Source organism: Ogataea angusta, assembly GCF_019207475.1.
Source record: "Ogataea angusta isolate 61-244 chromosome Unknown 61-244_NODE_13_length_294202_cov_90.480228, whole genome shotgun sequence".
NCBI classification, from domain to species: domain Eukaryota; kingdom Fungi; phylum Ascomycota; class Pichiomycetes; order Pichiales; family Pichiaceae; genus Ogataea; species Ogataea angusta.
In genome coordinates this window covers 215,633-239,198 of record NW_025065227.1, presented here as the reverse complement: position 1 = coordinate 239,198, position 23,566 = coordinate 215,633, and the positions used below count along the sequence as shown (strand labels likewise).

The 23,566-nt window shown below is 57.7% G+C and overlaps 9 protein-coding genes across 9 annotated transcripts; 4 read left to right on the top strand and 5 right to left on the bottom strand.

Annotated features, from left to right (window-relative positions):
• Positions 1-42: 42 nt before the first annotated feature.
• On the bottom strand, positions 43-2,226 carry KL928_005282 (uncharacterized protein; the record flags this gene model as incomplete). Its single annotated transcript, XM_043206074.1, has 1 exon — positions 43-2,226. One exon carries the CDS (start codon positions 2,224-2,226, stop codon positions 43-45), a length of 2,184 nt encoding a protein of 727 aa, XP_043057522.1.
• Positions 2,227-2,274: 48 nt separating this feature from the next.
• On the bottom strand, positions 2,275-3,738 carry KL928_005281 (uncharacterized protein; the record flags this gene model as incomplete). The annotated part of the gene is made up of 1 exon (XM_043206073.1): positions 2,275-3,738. One exon carries the CDS (start codon positions 3,736-3,738, stop codon positions 2,275-2,277), a length of 1,464 nt encoding a protein of 487 aa, XP_043057521.1.
• A 164-nt stretch (positions 3,739-3,902) lies between these two features.
• Positions 3,903-5,126, bottom strand: KL928_005280 (uncharacterized protein; the record flags this gene model as incomplete). The annotated part of the gene is made up of 1 exon (XM_043206072.1): positions 3,903-5,126. The coding sequence occupies one exon, from the start codon at positions 5,124-5,126 to the stop codon at positions 3,903-3,905; it is 1,224 nt and encodes a 407-aa protein (XP_043057520.1).
• A 149-nt stretch (positions 5,127-5,275) lies between these two features.
• On the top strand, positions 5,276-7,027 carry KL928_005279 (uncharacterized protein; the record flags this gene model as incomplete). Its single annotated transcript, XM_043206070.1, has 2 exons — positions 5,276-5,363; positions 5,721-7,027. 2 exons carry the CDS (start codon positions 5,276-5,278, stop codon positions 7,025-7,027), a joined length of 1,395 nt encoding a protein of 464 aa, XP_043057519.1.
• Positions 7,028-7,041: 14 nt separating this feature from the next.
• KL928_005278 (uncharacterized protein) lies at positions 7,042-8,073 on the bottom strand (the record flags this gene model as incomplete). The annotated part of the gene is made up of 1 exon (XM_043206069.1): positions 7,042-8,073. One exon carries the CDS (start codon positions 8,071-8,073, stop codon positions 7,042-7,044), a length of 1,032 nt encoding a protein of 343 aa, XP_043057518.1.
• A 72-nt stretch (positions 8,074-8,145) lies between these two features.
• Positions 8,146-9,939, top strand: KL928_005277 (uncharacterized protein; the record flags this gene model as incomplete). The annotated part of the gene is made up of 1 exon (XM_043206068.1): positions 8,146-9,939. The coding sequence occupies one exon, from the start codon at positions 8,146-8,148 to the stop codon at positions 9,937-9,939; it is 1,794 nt and encodes a 597-aa protein (XP_043057517.1).
• Positions 9,940-10,009: 70 nt separating this feature from the next.
• Positions 10,010-12,958, top strand: KL928_005276 (uncharacterized protein; the record flags this gene model as incomplete). The annotated part of the gene is made up of 1 exon (XM_043206067.1): positions 10,010-12,958. One exon carries the CDS (start codon positions 10,010-10,012, stop codon positions 12,956-12,958), a length of 2,949 nt encoding a protein of 982 aa, XP_043057516.1.
• A 429-nt stretch (positions 12,959-13,387) lies between these two features.
• Positions 13,388-14,156, bottom strand: KL928_005275 (uncharacterized protein; the record flags this gene model as incomplete). Its single annotated transcript, XM_043206066.1, has 2 exons — positions 13,388-13,573; positions 13,965-14,156. 2 exons carry the CDS (start codon positions 14,154-14,156, stop codon positions 13,388-13,390), a joined length of 378 nt encoding a protein of 125 aa, XP_043057515.1.
• Positions 14,157-14,183: 27 nt separating this feature from the next.
• Positions 14,184-23,384, top strand: KL928_005274 (uncharacterized protein; the record flags this gene model as incomplete). The annotated part of the gene is made up of 1 exon (XM_043206065.1): positions 14,184-23,384. The coding sequence occupies one exon, from the start codon at positions 14,184-14,186 to the stop codon at positions 23,382-23,384; it is 9,201 nt and encodes a 3,066-aa protein (XP_043057514.1).
• Positions 23,385-23,566: the final 182 nt, after the last annotated feature.

Below are 23,566 nucleotides of genomic sequence, written 5' to 3'. Positions count from 1 at the left end.
CGCATTTTTTGTACCTTTTTTTTTGCGCACCTTTATTAACATCTATCTATCTTCCGGCTGGTCGAGCTTGTAGTTTGAGAGCTGCTCGGCAACGTCCTGCACCTCGCCCTGCTCGAACTCCGAGTCCCCCATCTCCTCCAGCTCGCCGTCCGCGTACTCTGTCTCGTTCAGTAGCTCGTCCTCCGACGCATCGTCCTCGGCCTCTTCCTCGATAATCTGCTGCTGTTTGGAGCTCTTGCCAAACCGGTTCTCTTTGGTGGACTTCTGGATCGCGCCAAAGCTCCACTTGGTGTTTATTTTCGACTGCAGCGGCGACTTGCCGCGCTTCGACAGGAACCCGTTGCTGTTGCCCGACGTGCCAAAGATGCCCGAGTTCTTGCGTCTGCGCGAGCGTCCGCGCACCGACCGCGACGCCGACTCGAGCGAGTTGGAGCGCGACACCGTCGTGAACGACGACGTGGGCGACGTCGGCTGCGACGCGACGTTCTTCGAGTTCAGCGACCAGTCGCTCAGCCCGCGCGCGTACTGCGGGCGCCCGCCAGGCGTGGACGAGTGCGCCAGCGGCGCCGTGTGGCTGCCGAGCGTGGTGCCCGTGCCGTTCAAGTTCGTGTCTGTGGAGTAGCCCGTGTTGTAGCCCGAGCCGTTCGACGTTTCTGAGACGGTCGTCTGCATCGAGTACGAGGACACGAGCGACTGCGGGCGCATTGCGCGCGGCGTGTTGTCGGCGCTCGTGCCGACGTTCTTGACCCGCGGCGACTTGGGCGGCTCGATCACCACCACGTTCGCCGACACCGGCTGTGTTGGAGACACCGCAGACAGCTGCTGGCGCGCCGTGTCGGTGGCCTGTGCAGACGGCGGCGGCGGCGACGGCTGCAGCTCGTGCTCCCTGGCGGGCCGCATCCTGCCCAGCAGCCGCTTCAGCGAGAACCCATGGCCCTTGCGCAGACTGCTCTGGTCGGACGACTGGGCGCTCGGGGCCGCTGAGCGCTGCGGTTCGGGCAACTGCTGCGCCGGCTGCGCGGCCTGCTCGGGCGTCGAGCTGAGCCGCGACTCCATAAACGACTTCGACGTCGAGATGCGCAGCATGCTCCTGCTACGGTGGCGGATCCGTTTCGTGCGGCCCTTGCGGTTCTTCTCGCGCGCCAGCTGCCAAAACCCGTACACCTGGTCCATCGTCTCGTGGTAGATGGTGCGTTTGAGCGTGTCCTTGTCGACGCCGACGCTCGTGAGCTCCTTGAGCAGGAACTTGTCCTTGTGCGAGAGCTCGAGCGCGGGCGTTGCCCGGTACAGCAGCCGGCTGACGAGCTCGAGCTGCGCGGGCCCGCCGTACGCGTGCAGCACGGGCGCGCGCAGCACCTCCTCGAGCGACGACGCGCGTCGGTCCGCGTCCTTGGCCAGCATCGCGCGCGCAAGCGGCAGCAGCTCCGGCCCAAACAGCTCGGGGCTGTACGTCGGCTCGCGCCCGCACACGGCCGCCACAAGCGCGTCCTCGTCGAGCGAGTCGTCCCACGGCATCTCGCCCGCCACAAGCGTGTACAGAATCACGCCGAGCGCCCAGATGTCTGTTTTCGTGCCCACGTACGGCGTCTTTCTCAGCAGCTCCGGGGCCATGTACGCGCTCGTGCCGCAAATGTCGCTGAGCAGCCCGCGCGGGCCGTGCTGCGCCATCGGGAACTCGCGCGCAAACCCAAAGTCCGACAGCTTCACGTTGTGGTTTTTGTCCAGCAGCACGTTTTCCAGCTTCAGGTCCCGGTGGCAACAGCCGCTGCGGTGCATGTAGTGGACCGCAGACGCCAGCTGCACAAACATCCGCAGGCTCTCGTCCAGGGGAAGCCGTCTGTGCCGGCTCAGGTACTCGAATAAATCGCCCTCGGGACAGAACTCCAGCACCATGAACGCACTGGTCTCGGTCAAGATCAGCTCGTACAGCTTGGTGACGTTGGGGTGCGCACCAAACTCCTTCAGGTAGTAGTACTCGCGCATGAGGTTGTCGTTGCAGCCCGACGGCGTCACGCGGTCGCCCTTCTTCACAACAACCTTGGACCTCAGCAGCTTGTGGTGCGCGATGTACACCTTGCCGAAGGCGCCGGAGCCGATCTCGTCGCCCAGCCGGTAGTTGCCCACCTCGCGCAGCCCCGGCTCGCTGAACCGGCGCACCAGCTCCGCGTAGTCCTCGGCGCGCTTGGTGTATATCGCCCTCTCGTCGATGACGCTGCGATTTAGCATTCTAATTTATTTTTCCATGGCTGTGCAAACTACTTATAAAATATTTATTCAACCTCGACCCTCCAGAACCAGCAAGAAGCCGCCCACCAGATGCAGAGACCCGCACACAAACACGTCCAGCGGGCCCTCCAGCGTCCGGATGAAGTTCAGGCTCGTCTCGATGTCGTGGAACAGGTGCTTGCGCGAGTCCTTGCTCAGCCCGTCCCAGATCGAGGCCATCTGCTTCTGCACCTCCATCGAGTCCACCTTGTCCTGCGCCACGTTCATCGAGACCAGGTCGTCGCTGTACCTGCCGTCCGCGTACGTCACGTTTGTGCAGAAGATGGCGTTGTCGAACCGCTTGCCCGCCGCGTCCATCTGCTCGTGCAGTTTCCGCAGCAGGCTCTCCACGTTTCTCGTCTGCTGGTTGAACAGCAGCACCTTGCGGTGCGAATCGCGCGCGCACTGCGCAAACCACGCCGTGCCGCTCGCAATGCTCTCGGCCGTGTGCGCGCCGTCCACGTACCAGGTGATGTCGTCTCTTTTGCTGTCGCGAATGATCTGGCACCGGCCGGGCCACGACGCCTGCTCGAGCCCCGTGACGAACTCCTCGGGCAGCACCTCAAAGTCGCCCAGCTCGAACCCGAGCCGCTCCAGATGCGCCTTGCACAGATGGACGGCCAGCGACGCGTTCTGGCGCTGGAAGTCCCCGTTGATGCCGAGCCGGATCTCTGCCACGTCGGGCCTTGTGTGCACCACCTCGAGACTGGCCGCGTTTCTCTCGGCCGCGCGCTCGCGGATCACCCGCAGCGCGGCCTCCGGCTGCTCCACGGTGAAGCACGCCGCGCCCTGCTTGAGGATGCCCGCCTTGTTCCACGCAATCTTCTCCAAAGTGTCTCCCAGAACAGCGGTGTGGTCGATCCCGAGCGACGAGATGCCGCACGCGGTCGGGTGCACAAAGATGTTGGTGGAGTCGTACTCGCCCCCGACGCCCACCTCGTACACGGCGGTGTCGACCTTCTCGCTCGCAAACGCGTGGAACGACAGCAGCGTCAGAAACCGGAAATACGCAGGCTTGACACCAGGACCCATCTCCGGGAACCGCTCAGGGTCGGACGCAGACGTGCTGAGACGGTCCCACACGTCGAAAAAGTACTTGGTGAACAGCGCCTCCGAGATCGGCTTGCCGTTGATCACCAGCCGCTCCCGCACGCTCTTCAGATGGGGGGACGTATACAGGCCAATCTTGGTGATCTTGGCACCAGGGACCTGCGCCGGCGACCGGTACTGCAACAAGATGCTTGTCGCAAACGCACACGTCGAGCCCTTGCCCTTAGTCCCCGTCACGTGGATCACGTTCAGCCTGTCCAGGTCCTGTGGCTTGTACCCTATGCGTCTTGTCCACTCCAGCATCTCGGGAATCAGCCGCGAGTTGTTGGCGCCCGCGGCGCGGCGGGCGGCCTCTATGGTGGCGGCGTTCGACTGCAGGGAGTTCAGCGCAGTGATTGCGTCCTTGTACGTGCGCTTTATCATCGAACCGGAAGGATGGCCACCGCCCTTGTGTGTGTTCATAAACAGAGGGAGAAATATTTTCCACAGACAAATAAAATGTTCTACATCCTTGCACAAAAATTCGATTCATCGTATGCTTTAAAAAATCATTCTAGTATACATTAGTGGACGGCGCGTGATCCTCATTAGAACTCCTCGTCGAAGGTGAAGCCGGTCTCGGTGTCGGCCTTTTCCTGGGTGTTCTTGGCCATGACGCCCGCCTTCTGGTAGTCGGACACTCTCTTCTCGAAGAAGTTGGTCTTGCCTGCAAGAGAGATGTTCTCCATGAAGTCGAACGGGTTCGTGGCGTTGTAGTGCTTCTTGCAGCCCAGAGACAAAAGCAGCCGGTCGGCAACAAACTCCACGTACTGGCACATCAGACTGCAGTTCATGCCCAGCAGGTTGACGGGCAGGGCGTCGGTGAAGTATCTTTTTTCGATCTCGACGGCCTCGGTGATGATCTTGAGCACGATGTCGTTGTTTGGGGTGTTGTTGAGGTGCGAGAAAAGCAGACAGGCGAAGTCTGTGTGCAGGCCCTCGTCTCTGCAGATGAGCTCGTTCGAAAAGGTCAGGCCAGGCATCAGACCTCTCTTCTTGAGCCAGAAGATCGAGGCAAACGAGCCAGAGAAGAAGATCCCCTCGACGGCAGCAAACGCAACGAGTCTTTCGGCAAACAGCGCGTCCTCGTCGTTGATCCATCTCATGGCCCACTCGGCCTTCTCCTTGATACATGGGATGGTCTCGATGGCGTTGAACAGGAACTCGGCCTCCTGAGGGTCCTTGACGTAGGTCTCGATCAGCAGGGAGTACGTTTCCGAGTGGATGTTCTCCATCATGATCTGGAACCCGTAGAAACACTTGGCCTCGGGAACCTGCACCTCGGCAGAGAAGTTCTCGACCAGGTTCTCGTTGACAATGCCATCGGAGGCAGCAAAGAAGGCCAGCACTCTCGAAATAAAGAACCGCTCGTTCTCGTTCAGCTTGTTGTTCCAGTCGTGCATGTCCTTGGACAAGTCGATCTCCTCGGCAGTCCAGAACGAGGCTTCTGCCTTCTTGTACATCTGCCAAATCTCGTGGTATCTGATAGGGAACAGGACGAATCTTCTCTTGTTTTCGACCAGCAGAGGCTCGTCCTTCTCCATCTGCATCAGCTTGTGACGGTGCACCTTGTGTTTGGCCAGGAACTCCTTGTGTTCCTTGGCCTTGTCGGACGAGTCCTCCTCGGGAGTCTCCTCGACGCCATTAGCTGCGGCCTTGGCCTTGGCGGCGGCCGTCAGCGTGGCGGTCAGGTCCTTCTTATCGGCAGAGGACAGGTCGAGGGTGGACAGAGCGTTGGCTGTGGTTTTGGAAGGCGTTTCTTGCACAGACATTTGTAAAGACAAAAGGTTTTTTTTTTCTGAAAATTGCCTACTGAATTAATGCACCTTATATAGTTTTTTTCCCAGACGCGTCTGTAAACAAATCCTGCTAGTGGGGAGACAAGGGGTTTTACTGTCCGAGCACCAGAAAATCCCCAAAAATGCGCTCTTCTTCGGTACAGGCCTTCCAGACACTACTGGCAACGACCCCATCCCAAACCTGGCCCGCTGGTAGCTCGTCAAGTGCTCGTCTCGTGCACTTTTTTCGTCTCCTTTTCAACCCCCCTGCAACCAGGAAACAAACGCGTCCGACTATTGCGCGATCTATCGCACGCGCAAGGATAGTCCGATAACCCAGTATCAGAGAAGGTGGCCCGATCTGGCCGAGCCAGGCACCGAGGGTGAGCACAGACCGGGGAAGGGGTTGGCAGCTGCTAGCAGAGCAGCAGGGCCTCCTCACGGCACCTTTTCTGGCCTCTTTTCTGGGCACTTTTCTGGGCACTTTTTGCACTTTTTGCACCGTTTCGTCCTCTCCAAAACGGCCCACCCGTCAGGGCACCGGCCGGCGGCACTGGCCCCTGACATCCCGAGTGCTGTCTCGGACAGAGCCGAATTTTCAACCAGGCCGAATTGAGTCGGACACGCCGCCGTCTAAAACCAGCAAAATTAAATTACAAACTATTTCCATGACGTCTGTTCAGTCGGAGCCTCAGAGCAAACACACACCAGGCACGGCGCCCGCGGCCGCGCCCGCCGCGCCCGCCGTGTCCGTCAAGGAAAAGTACCAGGTGGCAGAGAAAATCGTCAACGAGGAGTACAAAATCTGGAAGAAAACGTCGCCCCTGCTGTACGACGTTATCTACTCGTACGCGCTGCCGTGGCCGAGTCTGACCGTGGAATGGCTGCGCCAGACCGAGCAGACGGGCCACGCGGTGCGTGCGAGCTTTTTGGCCGGCACGCACACCTCTGACGGCTCGCAGAACTATCTGCGCCAGTACTCGGTTCAGCTGCCCAGCACAGACGAGTCTCCAGACAAAAGTCTGTTCCAGGGCAACCAGATATCTCTCCAGCGCGAATGGGCGCACCCTGGCGAGATCAACAAGCTGCGCGTGAACCAGGAGACCGGGCTGGTGGCCACACAGACCAACAGCGGCGACGTGCTGATCTACGACCTGGAGAGCGGCGGGCCTGCCAAAACGCTCAGACACCACACCAAGGAGGGGTTCGGACTCGAGTGGAACCCGGATTTCGCGCAGAACCAGCTTCTGTCGAGCTCCGAGGACCACACGGTCGCTCTCTGGAGCATGGACGCAGACGTGCCGGTGCGGGTGTTCCGCACGCACACTGGCATTGTGAACGACGTGGCATGGAACAGGCAGCACAGCAGCGTGGTCGCGTCGGCAAGCGACGACCTGTCGCTGCAGATCCACGATCTGCGCGCGCCGCGGCCCGTGGTGGCCGTTGCCAACGCGCACGGCGGCCCGCTCAACGCGGTGGCGTTCCACCCGGACGTGGGCACGCTGCTGGCGACCGGGTCGTCCGACAACCTGATAAACTGCTGGGACTTGCGGCTGATGGAGCAGCCGACGCGCAAACTGTACGGCCACGCGGGCTCGGTGGTGGACCTCAAGTTCCGCGAAAACCTGCTGCTGTCGTCGTCGAGCGACCGCCGCGTGCTGGTGTGGGACCTGTGCCACGTCCGCGACGGCGAGTTCGACGTCAAGGAGCACGAGCGGAAGAAGGGCGACTACACAGACCCGTGCCTGGTGTTCATGCACGGGGGCCACACGGGCCGCATCTGCGAGGCCGACTGGCACCCCGTGCTGGACAACGTTGTGGCCAGCTGCGCAGAGGACGGCCTGGTGGAGGTCTGGCGCCCGCGCCACGTCGACCAGCGCGAGGAGGACGAGTAGATTCGGAGTACATACTAGCTGTCTAGAAGCTGGCTGCGCCACTGCTGCGCCACGCCGCTTTTCTCGCGCTCGAGCTGCGCCACCCTGTATAGCACCTCGTTCAAGCGCAACATGACCGCGTCGTACTGGATGCTGTACCACGTCAGGTGCCGCACGCACTTCCTGCGGTCCGCCATGCAAAGCCTGGCAAACGGCTGCTGCGCGCGGTGCGCCTCCAGCGCCTGCTGCGGCGTCGCGCCGAGATCGGCCCAGCCCGCGAGCCGAAGCGTCTTCTGGCACTCCTCGCTCGCCGCGAACGCGCGCCACTGCTCGTCGTCCAGCACCAGCGTCGCGTCGTAGCCGCACACGTCGACCTTGTGCTTCTTGCCCTTTTTCGCCGGCTCCGGCTCCGTCCCGGCAAGCACCTCGTTTACCAGCCGGATCTTGTCCCGCAGCTTCAGCAGGTACTTTTCCTTGGAAGCGTACAGCGCCTCGGCGCGGCGCAGCTCTGCGAGCTCGGCGTCCAGCTGCGCCACACGCCGCGCCAGCTCCTCCGGCATGTCCACGTCCATGCCGTCGTAAACGGGCATGCTGTCGCCCAGCACGCGGAACTCGTCCAGATCGGCCACTCCGCACACCACGCTCGCGATCTCCGGCTCGCGCAGCCGGCACTCCTTGCTGGACCCGCTGAACCTCTTCAGCAGCTCGGTGCGCATGAACTCGACGCCGTGCTCGTCGCTGCAGTATTTCGACGTTTTCTGCGACTCGGCGTCGATCCGGACCGGCTTGTAGCAGCCGGCCAGCCGACACTTCTTCTTCCACAGCGTCGAGCCCCTGTGGAGCAGCTCGTCGCAGAAAACGCAGTAGAAATTGCTCACGAGGTCCTTGTATTTGGGATCGAGCTTCATGCACGAGAAATGGAACCACTCGTCGCAGCCGTCGCACGCCACCATCAGCTCGCCGTCGTCCACGCGCCGACACACGCAGAACAGCTCCTCCGAGTTCAGGTTGTACTTGGCCGCCTTGCTGAACTTGTTGTAGCGTTCCTGGAGTGATACTTTGGACATGGATAAAAAAAAATGAACAAAGTTTCAAAAAAAAAAAATGCGTAAACCCGGAATCGAACCGGGGGCTCGTCGATGGCAACGACGAATTTTACCACTAAACCATTTACGCGGGAGGTGCTAAGTTGGTTTGGGAGCTCAATATACGCAAGTCCCGGCTCCGGCGCAGCACATTCAAAAAACACAAAAAAACCTCAGCTACCAACTAATACTTGTCACATCTATTTCCTACTTATCCTTGTCCTCCCGCGGCACCTCGTGCTCGTCCTCGTCGTCTATCTTGAAGTGGTCGCTGTCCGGTTTGTGCTCGGGGTCCCTGAACGGGTTTTCCGGGCTGTGTTCTGTGGCTGCGCGGTCGTCAAACGGATTGTCGCTGTCCAAGCTGCGCAGGTCGTCGAACTCAAACTCGTTGCCGAACTGGTCCAGATTGTTGTAGATTTCCTGCGGCTCCTCGGGGTCGATCTCGCCGTTGTCGCTTGTCGGAATTTGCGAGGACGCAGCCAGCAGATACGACGAGTCCGTTGGTCGCCAGATGATGGCCAGCCCGATAAACACAATGAAATATATACAGGCGGGCCAGAAGTCAGTGAGCACGTCGCTGAACTTCCACAGTCTCTCGATCGACTCGGTGAGCGAGTCGTTGAAGACGAGAACGACGTTGATGATGAGCGCAAACAGCATGAGCAGCATCGAGAAGAAGATGAGCTTGAACAGGTTTCTGTACATCTTGAGCTTGACGATCTGTTTCTTCTCGGCGAGCAGCTTGACGGTCTTCTGCAGCGACGAGAGGATCAGAAAATAGAACACCACCAGCAGGACCGCGAGCGGCAGCGTGACCGCGATCACGAGCCACGAGTTCGACTCGATCGTGCTCGACGCCTTGGCCGTCTGCGTGGTGGTGTCGGCCGGCTGGACCTGGCTCGAGTAGTACGAGAACCAGATGTAGACGGTGCTGACGACGAAGTGCGCCGCCGCCAGCAGCTTGCACTTGTTCATCACGTTGCGCTGCAGCTTCGGGTACACGACGCCGTATCCGAGCGAGATGATGAGCAGCAGGAACAGCGAGAACGAGATCCGGAACGCGTTCAGCATCGACACGAACGAGATGTAGAACTTGATGCCGTCGGGGATCGGGAACTTCTTGTTGTTGTTTTCCACGTCGTACAGCGACCACACCAGGATGTTCTCGACGGTGAGGAACACGAAGAAGCCGGCGAGATACTTCTGCAGCAGAAGCAGCTCCGACCGGTGCTTGAACACCTGGAACAGGTACACGCTCAAACACACGGCGTACACGACGGCCAGAAGCCCGTACAGCGGCAGTTTCGGGATCTCCGACGCGGGCAGGTTGCCGTACGCGTTGTGGAAGTTGACAATCACGCTGAACGACGCCGACGCCGACACTTGCGGGTCGTACACGGCGACGCAGTAGTAGCCCGTGTTGGCGACGTGGTAGCTGAAGCCGTTTGTGCCGAGCTCGGTGAGCTGGGCCGTGCTGATCGGGTTCGAGCCGGACGTGTTGGACTGCACGAAGAACTGGTTGAGCTGGTCACTGGAGCACTGCGCCTCCTGCAAGAGCTCCGGCGTGCACACGTAGTGGGCGGCTCCTGTGGCGTTGTCGCGCACGCCGATGTAGTCGAGGTCTCTGTACTCGAACACGATGAGCGAGAGCGGGCTGGTGGCGGGGTCGTCCGAGGCGAACCTCTTGACGTCGACCTTGATGAACGGGTCGACCGGCCCGCCCCAGTCCTGCTTCGAGTACATTCCCGTGCAGTACTCTGCTGCGGTCGAGGTCAGTTCGACCTTTTCGGCCACGCACGCGGCGGCCAGCAGCAAAAAGTTGAGGAGCATGAAGGGAAGAACAGGTAATCAAAAATTAATTTATTTTTTTATTTTATTTTATTTAATTTTATTTTATTTTATTTTATTTAATTTTTTCATGTCGCTGCGTCGATTCGCCACTGTGGCACGCGGAAAATACCCTCTGGGCCACCGTGTCCACGGGTTTGTGGTGCGCCGCGCGCTCGACGTGCCGGAGTTCAGCCTCACGGCCGTCGACCTCGTCCACGAGCGCACCGGCGCCAGCCACCTGCACATCGACCGCCAGGACAAAAACAACGTCTTCAGCATGGTGTTCAAGACCAACCCGCCCGACAGCACGGGACTGCCCCACATCCTGGAGCACACCACGCTGTGCGGCTCCGAGAGGTACCCCGTGCGCGACCCGTTCTTCAAGATGCTCAACCGGTCGCTCGCCAACTTCATGAACGCCATGACCGGCCACGACTACACGTTCTACCCGTTTGCCACCACCAACCACACGGACTTCTACAACCTGATGGACGTGTATCTGGACGCGACGCTGAACCCGCTGCTGTGCGAGGACGACTTCTACCAGGAGGGCTGGCGGCTGGAGCACGAGGACCCCAAGGACCGCGCCAGCCCGCTGTGTTTCAAGGGCGTGGTGTACAACGAGATGAAGGGCCAGCTGTCGGACGCCGGGTACTGGTTCTGGATCAAGTTCCAGGAGGCGATCTACCCCTCGCTCCACAACTCCGGCGGCGACCCGGCCAAGATGACAGACCTGGTGTATGAGGATCTGGTCGATTTCCACGCCAGGTACTACCACCCGTCCAACGGCGCCACGTTCACGTACGGCAGCCTGCCGCTGGAGAGACACCTGGCGCGGATCAACGAGAAGTACGCGCGGTTTGGCCGCCGGCAGCGGCGCCAGGACGTGAAGCAGCCCGTGGAGCTGCGTGGCAACACCTCGTTGCGCGTCGCGGGCCCCGTGGACCCGCTTCTGCCCGTGGAAAGACAGTACAAGGGCTCGCTGACGTGGTACTGCAGCCGGCCGGACGACGTGTACGAGACGTTTGTGATGCGGCTCGTGTCGAACCTGCTGATCGACGGCCACTCGTCGCCGCTGTACCAGGAGCTGGTGGAGACGGGGCTGGGCACCGACTTCAGCATCAACTCGGGCATGGACTCGATGACAGACGTGAACATGCTCAGTGTGGGGTTGCAGGGTATGAGCGCGGAGACTGCTGCCAAGCTTCCCGGGATCGTCAGAGACGCTGTGCAGCGGGCCAAGACGGCCGGATTTGTGCGGGAAAAAATTGACGCCATGATACACCAGCTGGAGGTTGGCCGGAAGGCCGAGAGCGCGTCGTTCGGGCTAAATCTGCTGAGCTCGCTGGTGCCGGGCTGGGTCAACAGGGTGGATCCGCTCGAGATGCTCAAATGGGACAGCGTGATTGGCCGGTTCAGGCAGGAGTACGAGAGGCAGGGTGGCGCCATGTTTGCAGAGCGCATCGACAAGTACATTCTGGACGCTCCGTATTTCCACTACACGATGTTTCCGGACGACGGGCTGGAAAAACAGATTTCCGGCGAGGAGCAGCAGCGGCTGGCGAAGAAAATTGCCACGCTGGACGAGAACGACAGGGAGGTGCTGTACAAGCGGGGGTTGAAGCTACTGGAGAACCAGAGCAGACAGGAAGACCTCTCGTGCTTGCCGACGCTGTCGACGGCCGACATCAGCAGAGACGGCGACAGCGTGCGGCTGAACCTCAAAAACACCGGGGCCACCGAGCTACAGACGAGGGTGTCGCCCAAGACGAACGGCCTGACGTATTTCCGGTCGCTCAAGACGGTCTCGTCTGACGAGCTGCCGCTGGAGCTGGTGAAGTACCTGCCCCTGTTCACGGACTGTCTGACGAACCTGGGCACGAAGAAGAAGTCGATGGCGCAGCTGGAGGACGAGATCAAGCTTTACACGGGCGGGATCTCGCCGACGGTGTTCTCGCACAGTTCGCCCGACGACATGGACACGGCGTATCTGAAGTTTGGGCTGAACGGCGTGGCTCTGAACGGGAATTTCGAGCGGCTGCTCGATTTGTCGTACCAGCTGCTCGCAGAGACCGATTTCGACAACCACGACAAGCTGAGCGTGCTGGTGAAGACCCTGACAAGCGACAACATCAGCGCAATCGTCAGCAGCGGCCACAGCTACGCGCGGGGGTACTCGGCGGCGCAGCTGTCGAAGGCCGCAAAGCTGCAGCAGCTGTTGGGAGGAATAGAGCAGGTGTCGTTTTTGAACGAGCTGCGGGCGTTGGACGAGCAGAACCGGCTGGAGGAAGTGTCCACTGCCCTGAAACGGATACAGAGCGTTTTGCTGGGGGGCTCGAACTTTAAGTTCGCCGTCACTACCGATAGAGCAAATGTGACCACACAGGAAAAGCTGGTTGCCCGATACGGCGAGCGGTTCCAATTGCGGCACGCTCCGGGCGCCTACGAGATGGAGATGCAGCAAACTGCGCAGGACAGAGTAGTTGAGATTGCTGCCCAAGTGAGCTTTGCGGCAGCAGTGGCACCGGGCTCGTCGTACACCTGCGACGACGGCGCGGCCCTGCAGATCCTGGCCCAGCTCAGCACGTTCAAGCACTTGCACAGCGAGGTCCGCGAAAAGGGAGGAGCCTATGGCGGAGGCGCGACATATGACGCTCTCAACGGCATTTTTGCGTACTACAGTTTCCGCGACCCGAATCCTGCACGGTCGATCGAGACGTTTGCGCGGAGCATGGGGAAAATAGTCGACATGATTGAGAATGGGCAAATCACGCCAGAAGACCTGGGACAGGCGAAACTGAGCATTTTCCAGAACATCGATGCTCCAGTGAGCGTCCGCGGCGAGGGCGCCACGCATTTCAATTACGATGTGGACGACGAAATGAGACAAGCCCGCAGAGAGAGTCTTCTTGACTGTGACTTGCATAAGGCTGCTATTCTGGGACGCAAGTATTTCCCAACACGGCTGAGCAATACGATCATCGGTGCTGATCCGGGCGTGGACTGGATTAAGGTTACTTTAGGTTCCAGAGAATAATAGGGCTGGGAAGCCCTAATTCGTGGCATTTTTAGACATTGTACATAGGAAGGATAACTCGTTTTGCAGAAATTCAGCTGATTGGTGCTTAAAGGCTCGTGGAAAAGTCTGTATGCAGGCTGCGCAGCGCTCAAATCTGACTGGTTTCCATACAGTTTTGCTGCGCCCGAGACCATGCGCAAGAAATATGCATGCGCATGCGGGTGAACCCACAGAACAAAAGCCCGCGTGCTTCCACCGGTTTCAGCCGTACCACTAGATATCTCGTTTCTGTAGTGGGCTGCAAGCTTCTGGTTTTGCCCTCGACAGGGTTCGCTGCATGAGGACCCGAGAACCGCACACACAACGGTGCCTTGACGTTTGTGGGAGGCTGCGACCGGTGCAGTGTCTGCTCATTGCAAGTTGTGTGGACGGACTTGTCTCGCTTGTTTACTCATCCCAATGCTGGGCTTGCGTGGATGAGCAAATATCTTGCCAGTCCCGGCAGCAGGAAGAACTGAAAATTTTCAGCCGATCTATTGTACGTTTGGATCTGAAAAACTTTTCTTTGAAGCAGTCGTCTGAACGTTTTGTGTATTTCGAATAACCTTCACTCACGTTGTGTAGAGGCGTTGTCTATGTGACGTAATGGCGGACGCTGGGTTCATGCGGTCCGAGATGAGAACTTTGTAAAACTGAAAACTTTGGAAATCCTTCATGATTCCCCCCTCCCATGCTTACTCTGGAACCTAAAATTGCTTTTGGTCCAAGCGTGGGGAGCGTGGGGCAAAGAGGGACAACACTGGCCGGTAAAGCTCGGATCGTGGACTAGCAAGCGCGCCGAAGCTTGAGGATGTGTTACGTACAGCCAAGAATCTTGGGTGTTTCCGCATTTGTGCTGGATGCAGCTTATTTGTGTGAATAGGGTTTCGGCTAGCTAACATTTGCGAAAACGGGACAGGAATGCAGCCTGACAATTCAAACGCACATGCACGGGGAGATGCGTTTTTCTATACATTCTGCAGACGCATCTTTGGGTGCAATCAGTTTGCCTGTCTTTCAAGCTTGACGAGTCCCAAGACCTCTCATTCCTTGCAGTCCCGGACGAGCCGCATCGTACGATGTGTATCTTGGTGAGTAAATAAAAAGGCCCCGCTTTCTCTATCTCTGCAGCGCCAACCAAACGTTGCAAATCCCTTGATACACCATGCTTTTCCATCTTGTGTTTTCGACTCTGCTTTTTGCAATGTCGGCTTCTGCCTTTAGTTGGGGGTGTGCTGCTGAGGGCCACAAATGTGGAGGTCTCCTCCACATCGGCGCAACAGAATGTTGCAACCCTCTCTACTACTGTAAGCCGGTGAATCTTTTCTACTCATATTGTGAGTTGCAAATTCATAGACCCCCTGGATACCCACCTGGTTCTGGCACCCAAACTACTAGGTCCAGCACTTCAAAAAAATCCCCTACTTTGTCCACTACTTCCAGCTCGACGTTGCTGCCCTCGTCCAGTTCTGACAGTTTTGACCACACTGAGTATGTCAGCTGGACACTTACGTCGATCCCTCAATCCTCCGGTTATGAAGTGAGTCCATCCCCTATTAGCTCGTCATCAGACGAGGACAATGCCAGCTCTCCAACAGAGTCCTACACCAGCGACGGCGACTTACCATCGGCCTCCACTGCATCCAGCGAGAGTTCTGAATCGTCAGAGGAGGGTTCGAGTTATAGCACTGCGCCATCCAGTTCTGAGGACGAAGGTTCGAGTTATACCACTGCACCATCCACCTCTGAGGACGAAAGTTCGAGTTATACCACTGACGATGTTTCCAGCTCCACTGCTTCCAGTGAGAGTTCTGAGTCGTCAGAGGAGGGTACGAGTTATACCACCGTTCCATCCACCTCTGAGGACGAAAGTTCGAGTTATACCGCTGCGCCATCCACCTCTGAGGACGAAAGTTCGAGTTATACCACTGCGCCATCCACGTCTGAGGACGAAAGTTCCAGTCAAACCACTGACGATGTTTCCAGCTCCACTGCTTCCAGTGAGAGTTCTGAGTCGTCAGAGGAGGGTTCGAGTTATACCACCGTTCCATCCAGCTCTGAGGACGAAAGTTCGAGTCAAACCACTGACTATGTTTCCAGCTCCACTGCTTCTAGCGAGAGTTCTGAATCGTCAGAGGAAGGTTCGAGTTATACCACTCTGCCGTCCACCTCTGAGGACGAAGGTTCGAGTTATACCACTGCACCATCCACCTCTGAGGACGAAAGTTCGAGTTATACCACTGACGATGTTTCCAGCTCCACTGCTTCCAGTGAGAGTTCTGAGTCGTCAGAGGAGGGTACGAGTTATACCACCGTTCCATCCACCTCTGAGGACGAAAGTTCGAGTTATACCACTGCGCCATCCAGCTCTGAGGACGAAAGCTCCAGCCGAACCACTGACTATGTTTCCAGCTCCACTGCTTCTAGCGAGAGTTCTGAATCGTCAGAGGAAGGTTCGAGTTATACCACTGCGCCGTCCACCTCTGAGGACGAAAGTTCGAGTTATACCACTGACGATGTTTCCAGCTCCACTGCTTCCAGTGAGAGTTCTGAATCGTCAGAGGAAGGTTCGAGTTATACCACTCTGCCGTCCAGCACTGCTGGCGAGACTTCCAGTCAGGCCACTGGTGAGGTTTCCAACTCTGCTTCTTCAAGCCAGAGCTCTGCATCCAATCCAGCTCCCGATTATAGTTCCAGCTCTACTAGCCAATCTTCCAGCCAAGTGACTAGTTATGGCTCCAGCCAGACTTCGAGCGAAGCAACGGGTGATATTTCTAGTCAAACTTCAGGCCAGGAAACTAGTTCTGGCTCGAGCCAAAGCTCGGCATCCTACCAAAGTTTGAGTGATAGCTCGAGCTCCATTACCCCTACCTCAAGTTATGGTTCCAGCTCTGCCAGCCAAATTTCCAGCGAGGCAACTAGTTTTGGCTCCAGCCAGGGAACTAGTTATGTTTCTAGCGATATTTCCAGCCACAGCCAGGAAACTAGTTTTATTCCTAGCTCTGCTCCAGCACAAAGCTCGGCATCCAATCAGGTGTCAAGCCATGGCTCCAGCCCTTCTAGCTCTGCCTCCGATTTTGGCTCGAGCCAGAATTCCGGCCAGCCAACTGGTTACGGTTCCAGCTCTACTTCCAGCATAGCAACTAGTCACCTTTCCGGCGAAACTTCCTTGAGCCAAAGCTCAGCATCTAACCAAGCTTCCAGATCCAGCTCTTCGAGTTCTATCTCAGGTTTTGGCTCGAGCTCTGCTGGCTCTGTCTCCGGTTATGGTTCCAGCTCTGCTTCTTCGAGCCAGAGCTCAGAATCCAACCCAAGTTTCAGTTATGGTTATAGCTCTACTGGCCCTGCTAGCCCTGCCTCAACGTATGGCTCGAGCTCTGCTAATACTGTGTCAAGTCATGTTTCCAGTTTTGGCTCAAGCTCTGCTAGCTCAACTCACCCTACCTCAAGTTATGGTTCGAGCATTGCTTCTTCGGGACAAAACTCAGCACCCAACCAAGCTTCTGGCTCCAGCCCTTCTAGCTCAGCCTCAAATTATGCTTCAAGCTCTGCTGGCTCTTCTAACCCTAACTCAAGTTCTGGTTTTAGTTCTACGAGTCAAACTTCCAGCCACGCTTCCATTTATGGCTCCAGCCAGACATTTAGTTCTCGTTCCACGTCTAATTCCGACCAGACAACTAGTAATGTTTCTGGCTCTGCTTCAGGCCAAAGTTCAGCATCAAACCAAGCTTCAAGTTATGGTTCCAGCTCTGCTAACCCTGCCTCCAGTTATGTTTCCAGCCAAGCTTCTCCAAGCCAAAGCTCATCATCCTACCAAACTTCAGGTTATGGCTCAAGCTCTGCTAGCCATGTCTCCAGCTATGCTTCAGAATATGGCTCGAGCTCTGTTGGTTCTACCCCCGGTTCTGGTTCCAAATCTTCCAGCCAAACTTCAAGTTATGGTTCTGTTTATGGCTCTAGTTCCTTCAGCTCTGCTAGCCCTGCCTCGAGTTCTGGTTCCAACTCTGCTGGCCAAGCTTCCAATCATGGCTCGAGCCAGGCAACTAGTAATGGTTCCAGCTACACTTCAAGACAAAGCTCGGCATCCAACCAAGCTTCGAGTTATGGTTCTAGCCCTGTTAATTCTGCTTCAAGTGATAATACCAATTATGGATCCAGCTCTGCTATCAAGACTTCCGCCCAGGCAACCAGTAACGTCGCCAGCTCTGCTGGCCCTGCCTCCAGTTATGGCTCTGGCTCTGCTAGTCAGTCTTCGAGTTCTAATTCTGGCTCTGCTAGCTCGGCTAGTCATCCCTCAGGTTATGGGTCCAGTTCTGTTAGCCAAACTCTCAGCCAAGCAACGAGTCATGGATCGAGCTCCACTAACTCTGTGCCGATTAATGTTTCCAGCTCCGCTTCGGGACAAAGCTCAGCATCCAACCAAGCGTCTGGTTCCAGTTCTACTAGGCCTGCTTCAAGTTATGCCTCCAGCCAAGCTTTAAGCCAAAGCTCGTCATCCTACCAAGCTTCTGGTCATGGTTCAAGCTCTGCCAACCAAATTTCCAGCCAGACTTCCAGTTATGGTTCTAGCCCTGTTAACCATCCTTCAAGTCAAACCAGTTATGGCTCAGCTTATCCAACCTCAAGCTATGGCTCCGGCTCCGCTAACCCAACATCGAGTTATGGCTCTGGCTCTGCCAATCCAGCATCGAGTTATGGTTCCGGCTCCGCCAACCCTACGTCGAGTTATGGCTCTGGCTCGGCTAATCCTGCCTCAAGTTATGGTTCTGCCCCAGGTGGCTTGGTGATTCCAACCTCAAATCAAAGCTCCGGCTCAGGTCGTCCAACCTCAAGTTATGGCTCTGGCTCAGCTAATCCAAACTCGAGTTCTGCTGGCTCCGCTAACCCAACCCCAAGTTATGGTTCTGGCTCTGCTGCCTCTGCTAACCCAACCTCAAGTTACGGCTCTGGCTCTGCTAATCCAACCTCAAGTTACGGCTCTGGCTCTGTTAACCCAACATCGAGTTATGGCTCTGGCTCGGTTGGCTCTGCCTCCAGTTATGGTTCGAGCTCTGCTGGCTCAGATCATCCAACCTCAAACTATGGCTCTGGCTCAGCTAATCCAACTCCAAGTAATGGTTCTGGTTCAGCTGGCTCTGCCTCTAGTTATGGCTCTGCTAATCCTAGCTCGAGTTATGGTTCTGGATCAGGTCACTCTACCTCAAGTTATGGTTCCGGCTCTGCTAATCCTGCCTCAAGTTATGGTTCTGTCCCAGGTGGCTCGGCTATTCCAACCTCAAGTCACGGCTCTGGCTCAGGCCACCCTGCCTCCAATTATGGATCGAGTTCTGCTGGCTCTGCTCATCCAACCTCAAGTTATGGCTCTGACTCTGTTGGCCAGTCTTCCAGCTACGGCTCTGGATCAGCTTATCCAACCTCAAGTTATGGCTCGAGCTCTGCTGGCTCAGGTCACCCGGCCTCAAGTTATAGTTCGGGCTCCGCCAACCCAGCCTCGACTTATGGCTCCGGCTCTGTCAATCCAGCCTCGAGTTATGGTTCTGGCTCTGTTAATCCAACCTCAGGTTACGGCTCTGCTTCCGCTAACCCAACCTCAAGCTATGGTTCGGGCTCTGCCAACCCAGCATCGAGCTATGGTTCTGGCTCAGCTAACCCTACGTCGAGTTATGGTTCTGGCTCAGCTAACCCTACGTCGAGTTATGGTTCTGGCTCAGGTCACCCTGCCTCCAATTATGGATCGAGTTCTGCTGGCTCTGCTCATCCAACCTCAAGTTATGGCTCTAACTCTGTTGGCCAGTCTTCCAGCTACGGCTCCGGATCAGCTTATCCAACCTCAAATCAAGGCTCCGGCTCAGGACGTCCAACCTCAAGTTATGGCTTGGCTAATCCAGCCTCAAGTAATGGCTCTGGCTCGGCTATTCCAACATCAAGTTATGGCTCTGGCTCTGTTAACCCTGCCAATCCAACCTCGAGTTATGGTTCCGGCTCAGCTGGCTCAGCTAATCCAACCTCAAATGGTTCCGGTTCAGCTGGCTCTGCTAACCCTACCTCAAGTTATGGCTCTGTTAACTCTGCCTCGAATTATGGTTCGAGCTCTGCTGGCTCAGGTCACCCAACATCGAGTTATGGTTCCGGCTCCGCCAACCCAGCCTCGAGTTATGGCTCTGGCTCTGCTAACCCAACATCAAGTTATGGTTCTGTCTCAGGTGGCTCTGCCAATCCAACATCAAGTTACGGCTCTGGATCTGTTGGCCAGTCTTCCAGCTACGGCTCTGGGTCTGCTAACCCAACCTCGAATTATGGCTCTGGCTCAGCTAACCCTACGTCGAGTTATGGTTCTGGCTCAGCTAATCCTGCCTCAAGTTATGGTTCTGCCCCAGGTGGCTTGGTTATTCCAACCTCAAATCAAGGCTCCGGCTCCGCTAACCCAACCTCAAGTTATGGCTCTGGCTCTGCTAACCCTACGTCAGGTTCTGGCTCAGGCCACCCTGCTTCCAGCTCTGGCTCTGCCTCAAGACAAAGCTCGGTATCCATCCAGGCCTCCAGTCATGGCCACAGCTCTGCATATCCTACCGGCTCTGCTAACTCTGCCTCCAGTTATGGCTCGAGCAGCGCGCAGTCCTCCAACCAGGGATCCGGCGCGTCGACCAGCAGAGGAAACACTGCCGGATCCAGCTCCGTACAGAGCTCTCGCTCCTTCTCTGGCTACAGCTCTCCGACCTCGGGCTCTACTCAGTCGAGCTCGGGAGTTTCTGGCTCTGCCACCTATAGCTCTGCACCAGTGACCTCCAGCCAAGCTAGCTCGACTCGTTCGAACGGGGCTTCGGCTTCCGGCAACACTTCTGCCAACAGCGGAGCATCGAACACCGCTTCCGGCGGAAATTCCAGTGCTGCCTCCAATGCTGCCTCCAACGGTGTCTCGAGTGCCAGTAGATCGAGTGGAGTTTCCAGTGCGTCCAGCGGTTCCAGCGGTTCCAACGGTTCTTCCAGCGCCGGTTCTGGCAAATCATCTGGTTCTGGCATTGCTTCCAACACCGCTTCCAGCGCCCCAACTGGCTTCTCCACCGTGACAGTGACTCGCTCGTCTGGAACTGTCGTCAGCTCTGCTCCAACCTTCCGTGGTTCCAGCGTCTACTCTAGCCACACTGCCGGGGGATCGTCTGGCGTCGCCAGCTCCGCTCCAACCAGCAATCTGAGCTCGCATGCTTCCAATGACTCTGGCAAAACCACTTCAAACGGGCTATCCGGTTACAGCAGCGCTTCCGGCCAGAACTCTGCATCAAGTGGCTCAACGCACAGCTCTACTCGTTCCGTCTTCAGCAGCACCCAGTCCACAGGCTCATCTGGCCCTAGCCAGTCTGGCTCGGCCGGTGCTTCTAGCAATGCTGCTGGTACGTCATCCGCCGTCTCTAGCCACACAGGCGCAGCCAGCGGAGCATCCAGTGGAGCATCCAGCGGAGCATCTAGCCAAGTCACGCCAACTGGCAGCTCCCCAGCGGGCGGTGCGTCCAGCGGACTCTCTGGAGCATCAAGCACGATCTCCAGCCAGAACAGCGGCGCATCCAACCAAAACAGCGCCTCAGCTGGAGCTTCCAGCGGTGCCGCCAGCCAGGTCACGGGAGTGTCCAGCGGAGTGTCCAATGGAGCTTCCAGTGCCTCCAGCGCTTCCATCTCTAACGCCACTCCAACTGGCTCTAGCTACCCATCTAGCGGAGCCGTCAGCGTTCCCGGCCAGACCAGCGCCGGTGTCTCCACTGGCGCTGCCGGCACTCCTTCTGGCTCCAGCCACACCAGCGCCTCAGGCACCGGCCAGTCGTCTGCCGTCTCCAGCCTCAGCTCCAGCCTCAGCTCTAGCTTCAGCTCTAGCTTCTCTGGCTACTTCAATACCTCTGTTACCGCTTCGACAGCTGCTTCTACTGTCTCTGGCGCTACCAGCCTCAACTCGATCACCGCCTCTTCTGGCCACGACGTGTCGCCTTCGCCAGGCCCAGCTACAACCAGCTCGACCATAACCAGTGAACCAGCCGCTAGCGGAACCAGTCCAGCCGGCTCCGTGAGCTCGGGCGAGGAATCCACTGCCGGACAGACCTCGAGCTCCAGCTCGTCTGCTGCAGCAGGAGCAACAGAATCAACGGGAGCAACGGGATCAGCAGGAGCAGGATCAACGGGATCCCCAGTTTCCTCGACAGCCTCAGGAACAACAGGTGCAACAGGATCAGCAGCTTCGGCTATTAGCTCCACGGCTAGCAGCTCCTCGGGTATCAGCTCCACCGGTTCTGGCTCTACCAGCTCCGCCGGCTCCTCTGAATTTGAGACCGCCAGCTCCCCTGGATCAGAGACCGCCAGCTCCACCGCGTCGGCCTCCAACTCCCAGACTTCTGTCTCCGCTCCATCGTCCGCTTCCGGCGCCACATCTTCCCAGTCCTCTGGCTCAGGATCTGCAGGCTCGACTTCGCAGGCCTCAGCCACGTCCGAAGGTGGTTCAGAAACAGCCTGCCCAACGTGCACCTCGGAAACTTCTGCCACGCAGTCCGAGACCTCGGGAGCAGCGGCCAGCTCGCAAGCCACTCCAGCCACTCCAGCCACTCCAGCCACTTCAGCCGAAGCTACTACCGGAACGGCATCGCAGTCTTCCACCGAAGCTACTTCCGCGGCATCGACCGCTACCTCAGCCGCTTCTGGAGGATCCACCACTTCGGGATCGTCCGCTGCTGCTTCCGCCGTTCCAACTGGAGCTACGTCCGGAACGGCAACACAGGCTTCCACCGCTACTTCAGCCACCTCAGCCGAATCCACACCAGCCACTTCCACCGAAGCTACTGCTGGAGGATCCAACACTTCGGGAACGTCCGCTGCTAACTCAGCTACTCCAACCGGAGCTACGTCCGCAACTTCAACGGGAGCGTCAACTGAGACCACCTCGGGAGCCTCGTCTGAGACCTCTGCAGGTTCTACAGGTTCTACAGGCTCTGCAGGTTCTGCAGGTTCTGCAGGTTCTACAGACTCTACCAGCTCCAGCGGCTCTACTAGTTCCGCTTCCGCCGCTTCCACCACATCTTCCAACTCCTCCAGCTCCACTGTGGCTGCCACGGGCGAGTCAACGGAATCCACCGGATCCTCGACAGGCACTTCGGGAGAAGCCACCTCAGCCTCGTCGGGCTCTGCCAGCGCAACCTCAGGCACAGAGTCCACAGGACAGTCTGGTTCGTCTACAGGAGCTCCTAGTTCCTCATCTACAGGACTACCTGTCTCCTCGTCTACAGAACCTCCTACCTCCCCATCTACAGGACCTTCCACGGGCTCCTCTAGCACGCCATCTTCCGCGGGCAGTACAGCTTCCACGGCCGGTACAGAACATTCTACGGGCGGTACAGAACTTTCTACCGGCGCTGCGGGACAAGCCACCGGCGCCACGGAGCCTTCCACCGGCTCTGCAGGACAGTCCACCGCTACGGGCACTTCCGCGGGCTCCAGCTCCTCCACCGAATCGTTCACAGGAGCCCCAAGTGGCACATCGGCCTCTGAAACATGGGAAACGGCTGGAACTGGAGCCTCTCAAACGTCTGCAACGGGAGCCTCTGAAACATCTGCAAATGGCACCTCTGAAACGTCTGAAACATCTGCAAGTGGAGCCTCTGAAACGTCTGGATCGTCTACCGGCTCTGCCACCGAGCCTGCTGACTCTAGCGTCGCAGGTTCTTCGTCTCTTGCAGCCGGATCTACCGCAGCATCTGGAGCCTCCAACACCGCAAACCCATCGGGCACGGCTTCTAACACCTCTGCCTCTTCCGCCGCTTCCAGCTCTGCTGGCTCTGCTGGCTCCGCCAACTCTGGCAGCGCCGGCAACTCGACTCCAGAAACCACTTCTGCAGAGTCCACCCCGGCTACCGCTTCTCAGCCACTGACCGCGGCATCGAACACCGCGTCCGTCGCCGGCCAGGCAAACGCCCAAACCACGGCCTCCGAGTCCCAGAACACCTCTACACCAGCCAGCGGCTCCAGCTCTGCAACTGACTCTGCAGCCGGCTCTGCTACTGGCTCTGCTACTGGATCTGCGACAGGATCTGCTACTGGCTCAGGCTCAAGCCCTAATTCCACCTCCAATTCTAGCTCGGACTCCAGCTCCAGCTCCAACTCTGAGTCTGCCTCCGCCTCCGGCTCAGGCTCCGGCTCAGGCTCCGGCACCAACTCCGGCTCGTCCTCTGCGCAGACAACTTCGTCTGCTGCTTCCGGCAGTGAACCTTCTCACTCTGCCAGCCACAACACCCTCTACACCAGCACGGTTTCGACCAGCGCGTCCGGCTCTTCCGCCACTGCCAGCTCGGTGGCCACCTTTGAAGGAGGCGCAGCCCGTTCTGCAACCACCTCGCTGCTCTTCGGGTTCCTGGCACTTGTCTACTTCATCTGATATGCTTTCTTACTTTGTTGATATGATATAGATACCTACAATACTATGTGTTTGATACTCTTTACTCTAAACGATAAAACCTGTCTATAAATCACTGCCACTCTTTCGTGACACTATGTCACGTCCTTGCGCCGCGCTTATATAATCTCCAATTTATAAATTCTGGCTTCTTCCACCGTTTC